The sequence below is a fragment of the Cupressus sempervirens genome, chromosome 11 (genome assembly GCF_028749045.1).
Source record: "Cupressus sempervirens isolate cs-2001-9-10 chromosome 11, ASM2874904v1, whole genome shotgun sequence".
In the NCBI taxonomy this organism is placed as follows: Eukaryota; Viridiplantae; Streptophyta; class Pinopsida; order Cupressales; family Cupressaceae; genus Cupressus; species Cupressus sempervirens.
In genome coordinates this window covers 219060337-219076555 of record NC_143128.1, presented here as the reverse complement: position 1 = coordinate 219076555, position 16219 = coordinate 219060337, and the positions used below count along the sequence as shown (strand labels likewise).

At 36.3% G+C, this 16219-nt stretch overlaps 1 protein-coding gene across 1 annotated transcript in view; it reads left to right on the top strand.

Moving 5' to 3' along the window:
- The first annotated feature begins 404 nt into the window (after window positions 1-404).
- LOC149528941 (Tetratricopeptide repeat (TPR)-like superfamily protein) overlaps window positions 405-16219 on the top strand; it is a 39520-nt gene continuing 23705 nt past the window's right edge. The window contains exon 1 of the mRNA XM_089809165.1: window positions 405-840. Within this exon, the coding sequence (XP_089665291.1) occupies window positions 676-840 (165 nt within the window). The 5' untranslated portion in view covers window positions 405-675. The remainder of the gene's footprint in view (window positions 841-16219) is intronic.

The following is a 16219-nucleotide window of genomic DNA, read 5'->3' as shown; positions in this document are numbered from 1 at the left end:
ATATAATTAAAAATTTATAAATGAGTAATATATGCAAAAATCTAGGCAAAAATATAGAACACAAAGGTAAATTGTGAGCCTCTCATCTAAAAAGCCTTAGGTTAGTATCCATCTAAACTTAATAAACAATAATAACTAATTTCAACAAATAATTATTGATCAGTCTTTGCCCATTCCCATAAAAATAATATACATACATAAATAATTAAATTTTTTTAAAACTTCACAAAATTATTTTTAAAAGAGTTCTAAATCAATACAAATATATAATAAATAAATAATATAAAAATACATATACATATACATAATAATTGCCAATTAGTAAAATAAATTTTCAGAATTCATTATTCAAACAAAAAATTTGTTAAAGATTTATTAATAAATTTATTCACAATGTTCTAAACGGCCTATACAACCGTGTTTGATCTTCCCTCCGGAGTAAAAGGGTTGTCCTCGTCCGCGATTTAATTCAAGTGGTCATTAACTACCGGCCGTGCAACCGCGGTTCGCGAAAGAGCGGGTTAAGAGATAAACATTGCATGGGCCGATCTCCGCTGCTAGCTAATGTGAAGGCAAACGGATTGCCAACAATGGATTGAAATCGTCGCTAATAAATGTATCCTCTATTTCAATCATTGGATTTTTGTTGGGTCCGTTTGATAGTGCAAATCCAGAATGAGCAAAATAGAGAGAGCCCATCAGAAATATAGGGAGGGAAATCACGAGGAAGCACTGCAGCTCTATTCAGAGGCCCTTGAGCTCGCCAAACTCAATGCTCACAAAATTGCATTGCACAGCAACAGAGCTGCCTGCCATTTGAAGCTTCGGAATTTTAAAAAGGTTAGTACTGTAGCGAATAAAGTTCTCAATCCCGCTTTCATAGCAATTAAAAATTGATCCATATGAATAACTTGGCATTGTTTCTGTGTCACAAAATGACCGTTGTTGATTCTTGGGGACAAGGATTTGGGTACCATGCCAAACAACGCGATTCTGATAGACTACGCCAATCCAAAGAAGTCCGTAATTAAAACTATGCAGTGTCTTTTTGCTATGTAATGTCTTTTGTTTTTACTTGTGAATAGGATTTTGGTTTTTTGTGACGTCTACTTCGTATTTTAGGGCAATTGGGACACAATTTCTTCAGCTGCTGGTATTTAGGTTAAAATAAGCAATGACCCATATGATTTGAATTGATCGTAAAGGTCTTGGAATTGTTTTTTAATGAAAGCCATATTTAGAAGCCAATCTGGAAATGGGCTTTGGAGTGCAAGCCTCTAGTCAATATGCTATCACCCTCCTCCTCTCTCTCCCCCCTAGTTAATGGACTGTGGATAATTCATAATTGATGTTAACTATTTCGGCCCTTCATGGGAGGGAACTGGTTTTCAAATCACAACGTTTTATGAAACTGAGGAGCAAGCTATCAAAGTGGACTCTTCCCGATGATGGACCACTGAGTGTGTTCTGAACGTCTAAAAAAGTTCTTCCACTGTTAAAACCAGAATTTTATGCATTCCATCTAATGGGCTGGTGAAAATTAATGTCAACTATTGCCGCCCTTCATGGGAGGGAAATGGTTTTCAAAGTAAATCTTTTTATGAAACTAAGGGTCAAGCTATCACAGTGGATCGTCTTCCTGATGATAGACGATTGAGTGTGTTTAAAAATTGTGAGCAAAAATTCGTACACAGTTTAAACCAGAAGCCCATGCCTGCTATAAGAGTCTGGAACATTATGCCTATTATGAGTATTTCGGTGTCATCAATGGGAGCTCTTTCTAGCCTCTGGATATATAATTACCAATTCAATGTAATGTCACCTGTTGGGACCGACCTTAATTTATCCTAAATTTCTGAATTGGGGTTTGGATTGTAATGTCCCGTGATAGGATAGACATAATTTTTACATATTTAATTCAAACTCTACATTGCATGAAATAAGTACAATAATTTAAGCTGGGGTACTTATAAATAATAATTATTAATTCATTTAATCATGTCAGTTTATCTATATGTAACATCAACACGTCTATATCCAATCTTATTACTATAATAGGTCTTTGCGTGTATATATATTATTATATATACTTGTATAATATAATTGATCTGTAACTCTCATATATATATATATATATATGCCTATTAATTCCTAACAGTATACTAATATAATATTTATCAATATCAATTTGAATTTATTGATTGCTGCTAGCAAATAGTATGATGCATCTCCTTTTATGAACACATTTATTAATAAGAACTCACAACCTTTCTTTCATGAGCATTATCCATCTGATTAGCACCAAGATCTTTTAATAATTTTTTATTTCCTCATGTCCTATTCCATGATTCTTGAATGAATGACTTCAATGTTCTTATACATGCAATCTTGATTGAAAAGCCATGTTGTAGAGGATGTGCCCTTATGTCCTTTGGTAATCCTTAATACTAATCACCGGTCTCTTAAACATCCTTTTTATCATAATCAAACACAGACTTCAATTAATGATCTCTCCCAAAATCCTTAGTTACTGATTTACGCTTCCTGTTTTGGATTCGGATCTAAATGTGTGCTGGAGCAGATCCGGAGGTGGGTGTCCTATGGGTGCTTGCCAGATGCGCCTCCTAGGTACCCAGATGCGCAGAGATGCCTCCACATGCCCAGGCCCAGAAAAACATATTTTTTATGACTTTTATATATGTGTGTGTGTGTGTATGTGCGCGCGCGCGTGTGTGAATGCATCCAAATGCTTCCGCATGCCCCCTAATTGTTATTGTACATCTGCGCATCTCGATTCTTGCATCCGCATCCGCACCTGAATCAGTAACTAAGCGTTAATCGAATACTTGGTAACTGATGATTATAATTCTGTTGCTGATTTATGTTTGTTGTCATTACTTATCGTAGATATGTAGTCTTCTTGTCACATTCAGCAGTTTGACTATTGTGCCGGCTATCACTTTTCTGATACTTGGTTCTCTATTAGATTGTGATATTCTTGAATACTTTGACCCTTTGTTGGTGATGGAGGACAACTGTTTTTACTGAAGACAGCAGAGGAATTGGTCTTAATTTGTCCGTGCTCATCCTAAGTTATGTCGTCATAGATTCAGTAGCTTCCCATTAAGTTAAATCCTTCATGCTGAGGGATAATCAACAATCCTCTTTTTGGTCTGTTAAGTCAGGCTCATTGATAATACTTTCCTGATTTGCCAGAAATTGAATTAACTGTTGGGTAATGTTTGACTATAGTTAGACATTAATAAATATTGGCATTGAACATATAAAGTTATAGAAAATAGATTCTGTCAATTTTGTCTCTAATCTAGAGTTCACAAAATTTTAATTATATTGTATTATTATTTATTTATTTTTATATTTTAATTTTATTATTATTTATTAGTAAATTTATGTCAGAATGGGTATAACACATTTTATGTTTTGAATGCTGTTTCTGTGCATAATATGAGCTTCGTCATGCACAAAACTTGAATAATTTATTTAGCAAGCATCTTTGTTCTCATTAGGAGGTTTTTTAGTTCAGGAGAAATTCTGCCAAGGCCAGGAACTAATAAAAAAAGTGTTTCTTATAAGGATGTATTCCGTTATCTGGATATATTTGCGAATTTCCAATGGTATTCTTAATCTCCCAAAGAAGTACCGGAGCACTTCATTGCTGTCTGAAAAGCTGAATTGCATTGTTTCGTGGAGCATTACATTATGACACCCAACGCACATCTGGACCTAACAAAGTTTGATTTTTTCAGCTTTTTGTATGAAGCTAAGCTTGAAAATCAGTAAATCTTTTTGAAAACCAATTTACATGTATCATTTTTTTTTGATCGGTAACATTGGGTATTTTTATTGATTGCATGTAATTGGGGTCACATTGGGGGGACCCCATCCTCATGGTGAAATTCACATACAACACATGATGCGTATCAATCCAGAGACTAAACCAACCAGCCAAACACAACGTGCAATACCTCCTTATCCCTCCAAGTGCAAAACCACCATATCTCTCCAGCGCAATACCTCCTTATCCCTCCAAGCACGAAACCTCCTTATCTCTCCTAGTGGACCAAGTGTTGGCAGAATTGAGCGGTAGCTGAGCAGACACATGGAAGAAGCTGTATGGAACTCTAGGTAAATAATCGATAGTGAGGACAGATGAACCAAGCACGAACATGGGGGTAGCGTAAGCAAAACAACTGGTGAGAGCAGAACACCACCAAACCAATAGTCAACGAGTGAAGGACCACTGTGAAAGATCCATGAACAACCAAGGTAGGGCGGAGATTTGAAGACAGGACCAAACCACATTAACGCGGCTTGCAATGCCATGTTATGCCGTTGCACTACGGGGTGACCCCCAATTTACATGTATCATTGATCTCTAAGATAATTGACTTTATAATTTACATAACCAGAAATATTGGGATTGGAGCTATCTAAGATACACTTCATAGTTTGAGCTAATTCCGATCTTAAGCTGGTAAGTGGTAAGGCTTAGGTTGAAATGCTAGCCTACACTTACTGAAGTGCTGAAGCTCAAAGTTCACTTGCAAAGATAGATACAAGAAAACTATATGTAGTGGGAATTACGCCTAATTGCAGAATTAATTATGTTACTCATGCAAATGGTAAAATCTTAATAATGTCTCATCTGTGTACTTGGGTAGAATGTTTGCGTTACCAAATCAGGTGTAGGATAGTGTTAGTTCATGTTTTTCAAAGTTGCCATTTTTACTCTATTTTTGGTTCACTCTTGTTTTCACGTTTTTAGTTTGAACCATTGGTTCTGTGAATTGTTATACTCGAAAATGAAGTTGTACTAAAATTTCCATATTTATTCAACTTTGTTTTTGACCCACCTTCTCCTCAAGCTAAATTGTTGACCAAGTCCTCCTTTGTAGCCAGCTCTAACCAAAAGCAAATTTATTTGAAAACATCATCTTGTTGCGGTTCGGAAGGTGTCTTGGTATAATAGATAAGTTTTCTTGTACTCCTTGAACCTTTTGTACCCCTTGTACCAACTTCAAAGAACACTAAGCTGTGTTGAACCTTTTGTACCAAAGGAACTAGTTCACGAGTTCAATGTTTCTTTCATTCCTCAAAACAACTTTCCTTGGAGGGCCTACTTGACATGCCGCACGTGCACGTGGCACATGAGACACGCAACAACTGGTTGCCTCATCATGATTAACATGGCTGTAGGTGACATCATGATCTGAAGAGTGAGTACAGGCAATTAATGGTCTAAGTAAAATTGTCATTAATGATTGTGCCAAAATTTTGATTTAAGGGTGCGAAAACAAAGATTTGGCCCGTGTACAGAAGGGTAATCATTTAAAGTACTGGCCTCCTAATTTAATGCCAATACCTATTCTGCCCTGTCATCTTTCCTTCACGACATGCCAAAAAATTACTTCCGTCCTCTACGCAATTAATGATCATGTCCTCCTTTTCAAAATGCATTTAAAGGAAAGTTTTCTAGTTTAAAAAGAAAGACTTTAAGTTTCTTTTTTTGCTCAAAACAAGCAGTCGCAGGAGAAAAACGAAGAAAACTAGCCTTCTTTTATAGTTGATACGGTTGTCGCCCTACAGGTAATCCTTCCATCTTTTGGCTATTTTTTCCTCTCGCTTGTGGGGTGAATCATATTTGTGGGTGTTTCCTTGCTTTTGCATTCAAAATAGAGCTCCTAAAATCATGAAGTCTACATTACATACCTTTGGAAACACTTGTAGTCTGCAATGTAGGCCCCCCATAATTGCTGATACAAACTTGTTAGGGGTTGATTTGGGAGGGGTTTCAGAAAGATTGTGTGAAAGGCTGGCCCAACCTTTTTCCAATAAAGTGTTAGACACAAACTTGCTCATGGCTTCCACTTTTCCTCCAGCTTATCCTTGCCCAGAGTTAATTCAGGAATGCATACATATGTACAATGTGTCTAAAGGAAATATATTGAAGAAAGATGGAAGTGTATTGTTAAATGTGAATAGAGAGACCATGTCTAGCTTGTTTCACTTGGAAGAGCAACAATTTGCTAATCTTACCTCGACTTTATTTGCAGCTAGATTTTCTAAGAAGGCAAGTGATTATAAGAATGTCATAACAAGAAGTTGGATAGAATCTTCTATAAGGGTGGTTCGATGTTGCCTAAAATTTTGAAGAAAAGCCTAATGACTGCTCAGGTCCAAGACATAAAGGTTCTTTTACACAGAATTTGTGGTTCCCCTGATGTCTCTATTTTTGAAAATTGGATGTACTTCTACATTCAAATTGTGTTAACAGGTTTGCAATTTCTAGATTGGGCAGAATTAATTGCTAGTTCTCTTAGAGATTAGTTGAAAGGTGCTTTAAATTTGAAGAAGGATTTCTTCATGTCCTCTTATTTAATGTACATGTTAGCTGCCACTTAGGATTTACAACATTTGCCACGTGAACCTTGGACTGAGGATATCACCATATACAGTTATTGCCCTTTGTTACATAAAGATAAAGTCTTAGATGATTTTAGAAAGGTTAATGATGTTCTTTGGGAAATTGTGTTTTGAGATGAAAAGTTCTTTGCAACATAGATTTTCACTTAAGTCTCAAAGACTCATCCAATCTTTCGGTAGCTTATATATCCAATTCCCAAGTTTCACTTATTTGAGAGTAGGAGGTTCTGATGAAGAACCTATGTGTCTTCCTAGATTTGCCTTTGATTGTTTCATCTTGGCGGAAGTAGCGCAACAATTAGTCCCTATCATAAATAAATTCTTAGCCGAAGAAGCCTGCGATATCATTTTCCCACTTAAGCTAGGCAAATTAACATGTGGAAGCATGGAAGATGCAAAATGTATAAGTTTTGACTTGGTTAAATTTGGTTTTGGTGCTTATCAAGCTAGGCCAAACTTTGACAACAAAGGGATCATTCATAGCTTGTTTGATACTTAGGTGAAAACTACACATGTACCCATTGTGGAAGATTTCCGGGAAGATTGTACAGACGAATTAGAAGTGAAAAGAAGAGGGCTATTCAGGTTTACCATTCCCCAAATTATTCTTTTTCAATTGAAGTTGGGTATAGATATTACAGACATAGAAGAAGATGGGACCGACATTTCAGCTTCCCAAGAAATTGAACTTGTAAACCTTGTTGTAGATTGGGATTCTAAGGAGGAAGATGATATCCTTGAAAAAACAACAAATGTGATTAAAAAGACGAAGTCTTGGTTGAAATTGAAAAAGGGCACCCATGCTAATGTCAAGGTTGATTTTGTTTCTAATGTTGGGCTCCTCATTGTAGGTAGTAGAAGGTCATCAAGAATTTCTGAGAAAAAGGTTCACAACCCTCCCCTTGTGCAGAAAACTCGTTCCAATAGGAAGGCTAAAATGTTGACGCCAGCAAGCCCTCACCAAGTTGTCCAAGTTGACAACGAACAAGACAAAGATCAAGGCAGAGAACTCATCAATAATAGCCAAAGAGTTCAAATGACCATGGGTTCATCTCCTCCAAGAATGCAGACAGTAGCCACTTCGGAAAGGGTTGCTGAATCACAATGGGATGCTGTCACTCCTAATTAGCTTGTGGCCTCGGTGAATAGAAAAAGGAGTCTGGTTCCAATTTCTTTCCTTGTTGATGATATTGTGCGTAAATACACTAATAAGACTCCCAAACCCAAAAGAACCAAAAGCACAGCTAGAATAACCTTTGTCAGTGCGACTGGGAGGAGCATAGCCAAAGTAGCCACCTATAACCAAAAAGGGGGAGTTGACAAACCGGACTTGAGTAACTTTGAAGTTACATGTACAGACTTAGGGGTAATCAACCGTGAGACAAAAGAGCACTAGGTAGAGGCATCCACAAAAAAAATTGTGCTGCAATCACAAAAAGATGGAATTGAGAAGAAAAGGCTAAAATCTGAAAATAATGCAATGGCTGAATACATAAATTCATTGAAGGGACAAAGCTTGGTTCTCGGGGATCGGTCACAAACTGCCTTTGATTCCAGTGCCCTTGAAAATCAGCAGCTGTTAGAAGATTTGAAAAAAGGAAAAATGATGTCGTTTGCAATATCCCATTATATTAGCCTAGTAACAAGTCAAGTTGCCAAACTCATGCGAAATTTGCATGAGATTGTTTCCTTGGCCAAGATTGCTCTTGACGAATCCCGTGTTCAATTCGGGACATGGAAAACAGAAGTTGAAAAACTATAAGCCATGGTGTCTTAGTTAGTGGAAGTAGAAGAGTTCGGACCAAAAAAATTTCTCCAGGAAGACCCGTTGCAACATGTAGACGCAGGTCTAATTCAGGTTCTGATGAAAAACATAGTCTGGAGGGTGTCCAAGTATACTTTCGCCATTTCAAGAATACAATCATGTGAAAGGGATTTCAAGGCATTATTGGAGTAGGTAGGCAGGGACTTCCAATCTATTGGTTCACCTTTGCCTAATCCCCTTAAAGAAGGAGGCTTTGATATAGAGACAATGGTCAAGCAACATGAAGAATGTATGAAGTCTGTAAAAGACAAAATTGATCTCACATCATTCGACTTCTCCAAAGTGGCCAAAAGTGAAGTGATGTCTGGAACATGCACCCTGTGACTACCGAGTTACCTAAACACTGTAAGCAAAATGAATCTGGATAGGGACATCTGGGAAAACCGTCTTCAAAGCATCAAGAATCGAAACACGACCGCCATGACTGAATTCATGAATGTGTTTAGGACGTGGAAGCTGGTGCATGGGCAAGGAGATGCTGAAGATGCTGAGGATGAGGAAGAGGAAGAAACCGCTTGACAAATCAGCTGATGTTTAATGCTTTCTGTTTAATTTCTAAAAAGACTTTATAGTTATGGTTTTTAAAAGTTAAACTCTGGGTCTGTGTACCCTATTTTAATGCTGGTTTTCATAACTACTTCTAAATATTTGAGAATCGGGTTCTTAGGGAGATTCTCCGATAGCTTGCTATTTAAGTTTGAAACTTAGTAGTCCCAAGGGTGGGCAGTTTTTGATGGATATCATGTTGTGACCATTTTATCTGAAATTTTACGATTATGCAAATTTTTCTAACTTTTTCCAGTATCATATCTGAACAGTATTGTTCTTTTAAAGGAAATGGTTGAATGTTCAAAGATGTATGCTTTCAATTCGCTCATTATTGATTTAGTATTGAATTGTGGAGATTCCTTGTGTGCTGGATATTTCTTTTCTTGTGGCGACTATCTATCAAGTTCATTTATTTTCTGGAATGTGATTGACAGAGAAACTGTGTGTTCTCTCTTTTGTATGCCTCTGTTTTTATTATATAGTTATTAATTAGATTGTTCCCCCTATCCAAGAATAGATGGGAAACCTAATTACTTTTGGGTTAAAAGTAATCTTCTTTTGAAAGGTGGTTTTGATTGAAAATCTAATAAGGAAGCTGAACCTTACCAAAATTCAAAGGGGAATTGTGAATGTGAAAATTCCTCAATTGTTGGAAAATTGTATTTGTCTTATGAGCTTGGGCATAGAATCTTTCATTCTTTTTCTTTAATTTAAAAGACAAATCCGTTCACCAACAGATAGTAATGGTTGTATCCTGAGTTGTTTAGTGAAGTAGAATTTGGCTATTGGTGTGTACTGATTGAAGATAGAATTTTTAAATTGTACATTTTAATAATCTATTTAGATTGCTTGTTGTATGCATCCCTCACAGATTATCTCATGTGGTTATACTAAGTAAAACTTCAATATAAGCATCCCTGCTCTTGATTTGGATGGTGATGCAAACTTTGAATATTTGGGTTGGTTTTTATATAAGACTTTCTTAAATTTTGGTGCAACCATTTGGGTTTCTTCATAATTTGCATTGGGTTTTTGCAACTGGCTTTTTCAAGTAAATTTTGGATATTATTGCATCCTTGTTCGTAGAAGAACAGTCTCCACCATTTGCAAAAAAGTCACTTCCATTTTTACCCAAATGTTGCTATCAGTTATAAAATCTTTATCATCTTGGCACAGCAGGGTTGGATACCCGTGCCTAGTTATATGAAATCATCTTTATTGACTTATAATTGTACATTCTCTCAGACTCATTTTGTTAAATTTCTCATATCTGTCACAGAGAATTGATTTTGTTAAAATTCTGCTCATCTGTGCCAGAGTCTCATATAGAGAAATCAATTAGGACAACGTATAATCTAATGCTCAGACTCCTTCGGGTAATTGAATCCAAGTTCTTAATTGCTCTATATACCTGATGACAATAAATTTATTTATGATTAATAATTCTGTGTCAGATATAGTTTTTTTGTCTGTGTGATATCATGGCATACCTTTGTTGCAGGAATGCCCATTTATTCATTTTCATAAAAACTAAACATGAAGTCAAAGGTACTTGAGAATTAAGCAATCCCATTATTGCATGCATTCACAAGCTTGAAATTTGGTTTTGCTTGTATTTCTCTGCAAACCCTATCAATGACTTTTTGGCTCTGTAATTGGTAACTTGCACTATTTGATTTTTCTGTAGATGTCTTTCCCTTTTTGGCTAACACTCGTCATTTCACATCTTGTGTTATTGCTGCTTCTGTCATGTGTGCATTTCATGTGCTATCTATTCTGCAGTTCAATATTTGACTACTGTTTTTCATTGTCAACTACTAACTGATCAATATACTTATTGTTCTCAAATATGATTGAGATATATAGATTCTTATTGTAAAGCATTGGAAAACATTTATGGTATGTTAAGTGAAACATGGAAGCTTTAGGATTTTCTAACACGTTTCTCAGAATCACTGGTTTTGTAAATAAGATAAGAATAGAAAACAATGAAATTCCAGTCAGAGCATAGGATCGCGAGATAAAAGTTGTTATAATTCCAGTCAGAGGGTAGGATGGATTATCACGTTGAATTAAACATAAGGGATTAACACCTCAAAAGTCAAAACTTTATTCAAGTAGAGATGAGTAATGTCAGCCAATGAATTGATTAGAGCGTTAGAAATATATATGTACAATTCAAAACATTCTTAAATATTGGGTAATCAGGTCTAGCTTAAAATTTTTGCCATCATATGTTTCAATACTAAGAAGAGCAGCAGGAGCTACAATGCAAAACTTTTTTTTACCTCTCTTTATTTCTAGAGTTTGTGATGATTGAGCTTTTGAATTAAACTTTCTTTTGTTCTTTTGGTAGCTAGCCCTGCAAAACGAGGGCTGCAAAACGAGAAATCCCAGTGGAAATGTTTGTTGAAGTATCCAGTGCATTTCTACGAAATTTCTATTTCTGAATTATTTCTGGGCAGAAAATGAAGGGGAGCTGGAGTTTTTCAGTGGCACATCATCTGTAGATACAAAATTTAGTTTTTGAATGTGCAAATTTAGATACTGTGACATGGGCAAACACCAAAAGCTGTCTATTCAATAAGGTTCCAAAATGGTGGTGTGGTATTCATATGTGATGATGGTCAAACCGTCAAAGTATATCCCTGTTAATGCACATTGTTAAAGCACTCAATGTTGAACTGAAGATGGACTTTCAACTCATTGTTAATCTAGAGTTGAAGATGTCACAATTTCATGTCCCTCAAACTGATTTACAGCTTCTGAAGTATTTTTAATACCAACACTCGAGTGAAACTAATAACAGGTTAAACACAGCTGACTCATGAAAAGACAAAAATATCCCAGTCAACATTCCTTTAGGGCTGACAAATTATTTGGGAAACTTAAATCAAATTTATTACATTTATATGCTGGGTGACATGTTCAAGAATATACTATATATACTTGGCTGACCAGCATAGAAATGATCAAAGGCAGTGGTCACTGGATATGACATCAATTCGAATGTGATTAGTAGGAAAACAAAGAAAAGATTATTATGGAGATTATGAAGGTTTGCAACTTATGAAGGGTTGTGTCTACTCCAAAAGGGACATTAATCTTCTAAAGAAGCCCTTCTCCATAAGATTAAATAGGAAAGACTGCGGTGGGAGAATGACAGGCAACCGGCACAAAAAAAGGATTATTCAGTTGTAAAGAATATAAAATCGATCAAACATAAGCACCTATAAGAGCAGAGTGACTTATGTATGTATAGATATGACACACGCACAAGCAATTAGATCAGTAAATCATTGTTGTACCATCTTAAAATGGAAGCACCCATCATTTGAGACCTTTTAGCGCCCTTCCTTTAGTGACTTTATGGACCATGGATAGATTTGTGTTCAATCAACTCTTTCTCCCTTTAAATTTCCTCTTTTCCAGTTCCGCTAGCACAATTTCAAAGACCTTGGGGCTCTCCTCCTTCGAGATAACTCTGGAATAGGTCAGCACAAGTTGACCTATTCCCCAAGCATAAGCACCTATAAGAGCAGAGCGACCTATGTATGTATGTATAGATATTTCACACACACACATAAGCAATTAGATCAATAAATCATTGTTGTACCATCTTAAAATCGAAGCACCCATCATTTAAGACCTTTAGCTCCTTCCTTTAGTGATCTTATGGACCATCATGGATTTGTGCTCAATCAACTATTTCACCCATTTAATTTTGTCTTTTCTAGTTCTGTTAGTGCAATTTCCAAGACCTCAGGGCTCTCCTCCTTCGGGAAAACTTTGGAATAGGTTGGCCATAGTCGACCTATTCCCAAAAAGTCTATCTAGTTTGGAATAGGGCTGACCTATTCCCCAAGGAGTTTGTGTCTTGAGGCTAGTTTTGTCTTGGGGAGTTAATTTTCAAAATTGGGTGACCTTGTTGGCTTGCTTTGTTTTCAAGCCCGAAAACTAGTATAAATGGAAGCCTAAGCACCTCATTTTCACATCACAAGGCATCATTACATGCGCGAGGACACTCAAACTAGCATATTTCCTAAGACATTTCAAGCATTCAAGGTGTTTTCAAGGATTCAAGGATCCTTTGTAAGCATTTCTTTTTCAAGATTTAGCATTTTGTTGACTATTAAGGGAGGAGATCTACATTGTGGCATTCATCTTTTTTCATTGATGCACACTTACATCCATGACTCCTTGATGTGGTTTTGATAGATCCATTGCTATTGTTGAGATTTCCAACATCCTTCATTATAAATTCAACATTGACAACACACAAGCATTGCAAAATCCTTGTTGACAAGGGCATCAAGCAAGGTGAATATTCACACTTGCCTTGCTTCCTTTCATGTTTGACATCTCAATTTCAAGGTTGATTCCTCAATCTAGGGCTTGACCAAGGCAAGCCCTCATCAACCAAAAACAAAAATGAAATTTTATTATGTGCAAGAGCAGGTTATCCAAACTTTTGTTATAGATCCAAAAACTTCTCATGGAGACCTGTTGATGTGAGTTCTGTTCCATTACAACATGCAGAATTAAATACTTCATGTTTCGAGGAGAAACACCAAACACTCAATCCTCTCTTGATATAAGGTCATCTCTCATGTTAAGCTTGCAAAGTAAGATCATGAAATGACTTCAAGGTTCCTTCTTAATTGTGGACTTCACTCAGTTTTATAATGTGATATGTTGGTAATCACAAAGGGACTTACGCTATTCATTCAATGGATATCAACTCTTGCACTTCTAGAGATTTGGCTTTACAACATGTAATGAAAATGTAGTTTGATTTCCAACCCTTCCGCTTTAAATTAAACTTAAACTTCTACTACCAATTCTACCTATAACTAGGAATGAGAAGAATCATGGATGACTTGGACTTTACTAGATGTAATGAATCGCAAATGAGAAGGCCTTGGCATTTTATAGTAGTTCAATTACAATGAAAGGCCAAGATGGCTGAGATTTCTTCCTACAAACCCTAATTAGGGTTGCCAAATTTACAACCAATTACATGAAGGTACCAACTCATGGGACAATAAGAAAATTACAATGATTTTGATAGCCAATGAGAAAATAGGACACTTGGCATTTTGTAATTGACTATGCTTGCAATTGACATTTTCTAATTGGAGGAGGCAAATAATTGCCACCTCATCATCCTTTGGAATTTCCTCATGGAATTAACTTGAGTCACTTGCATCTTCGTGAACTTGTGAACTTGATCTCCCTTGATTTTCCTTGAATATGTCCTCATGTAGCTGGATCTTCTGTGCTTTCTTGAATTTTCTCGACTTCAATCTGACTTTGTGGGCTGATAGCTTGACCATGAATTTTTCGCTATTACTTGAGTCCTCGGGCTTGAGCCATCTCCTTGTAGTATCCTCTTGAAGTCTTGTGGCCTTGATCATCATCTTGCCCTCAGGCTTCTACTTCTCGTTGGCATGACGATGGAGGGCATGTGCACCAACAACGCTATGATATTCCAAGATTTTCCTAGAATGAATTTAAATTCAGCCCTTCCCCTTCTGGATTTCACCTTGCAGAGTAAAGGAGAAAAGCATTAAGCTTGCAAATCTTTTTTTTTTGAAAAAAAATCACGTCAATAGACAAGATTCATCCCACTTCAAAACCAGCCATTTCGCAAAGTCAAGGAAAATATTAATCTCATCACAATCCAAAACCATTAATTATAATATTAATTTTATATTTCTAACTTTTGTCACTCCCTCTTGATATTTTTTTAATTGGTTAGGAGAGGTGTAGGATGGTTTTGGCAATTAACACAAAATGATGGTTGGGAAAATTTCTGAAGATGCAAAATTTCCCTAGTTGTTGCTATCCTTAAAATTTCCATATTTGAGCGTTCCTTGGTGATTCCTGTTGGAGAATGTAGCTGTGATAAAGATCTTTATATCTAGGTGTTAATACTGTTATAGTCACCTTCAACTGAAAAGGACATTTATGATAAATTGTAATATTAAATATTAAGACATGTCATTCAACATGCGCTAAGGCATGAAAATTCAAAGACTCATGTTTTGGGAAATTTAAGAGACCTTCGGTTGTAATGTGAAGAGTCTCTCTATATGTTATATGTATCACATCAAGCAAAAGACATTGTACATTTGAATTTTTATTATCAATAAAATGATCGTTTGTGGTGTGACTTGGTTTTTCCCTTCATTCTAGAAGGGTTTTCCTAGGGTTTTTATGTGTCTGTGTTGTATCCTTTGTGGTTTTCTTTCTTATTGCTGTTTACCATCTATTTTGTGAGCAAATATCCAACAATTCCTTGCTCTTTTCTTGATTATGGTGTTGGCCTCATGCCATAAATCGATCTTCTAATGCCTTAGGGGCAGCAAACTTGGGAGACTCAATGTGAGGAAATTTCCGAAGATGCAGATTTTCCCTAGGAGGGAAATTCTTTGGAAAATTATCAACTTCCCCTTATCACATTAATATTTCAATGCTCTATTTGCCACTGAATAAAAGCCTCATAAAGCGTTTTCACTTAATTTTGCCCAAAGGGGGAGTCTTGAGATCTCTGGGAGAAATGGGGAGGTACAAAAATTTCCAAAGATGTGAAATTTCCCCAAGAGGGACATCTTTCACAAACTTTGTCAAACACGCAAACCCTTCTCTCTCAGTCTCTCTCAGACAAAAATCTCACTCTTCACTTGGACTCAGGTTACAAAAATTCCTCTAAGTGGCATCAAAATGCTCACATAAACCCTAGGCAAAATTTGCTCAAACTCACCACAGACTTGGAGACCTTAAAATGTTGCCAGCCAAAACCGCCTAAGACAATGACTCCTACTTGCTAAAACGAAAAGAGGGGGTCCCCATTTGCAATGGGGCAATGGTGTGAAAACCACACAACAAAACCTTTCTTAGGAAGTTGGGTTGAGTTTGTTACAATGTTACGGGAACATGCCCATCTTCCTATAAAGTGTTCGAACACTTTACCACCAAGCTGACCTGTTTGTTCCTGGAGGTCTGAGAAAAACAAGGTTTTTGGGTTTTTTTGTTGTGATCGCAGATCTGTAATTAGAAATTTAGTCGCAATTTCAGATCTGTGATTTTCAGAGCAAAAGGGCATCTTTTCTAACACATTTCAAGGTAAGTCCATAATTCATTTCACCTTTTAGCATAGACCTATTTCCATATATTAATTAGGTTGATTGCATATATTTAATGCCTATATCAATCTTATACTTGTAATCAAATCAATTAGGTAATTTTATATTCATGTTGCAAATCTTAAGTTAATCAACATAGCATGAAAGAGGACTTGCTTGTGTACTTCCTTGATATAATTTGGGTTTAGTACTGACATTCCTTCATCCCTTTGGGTTTTGTTAATCTAACTTAGGTTATATTGAGAGTTGTGTT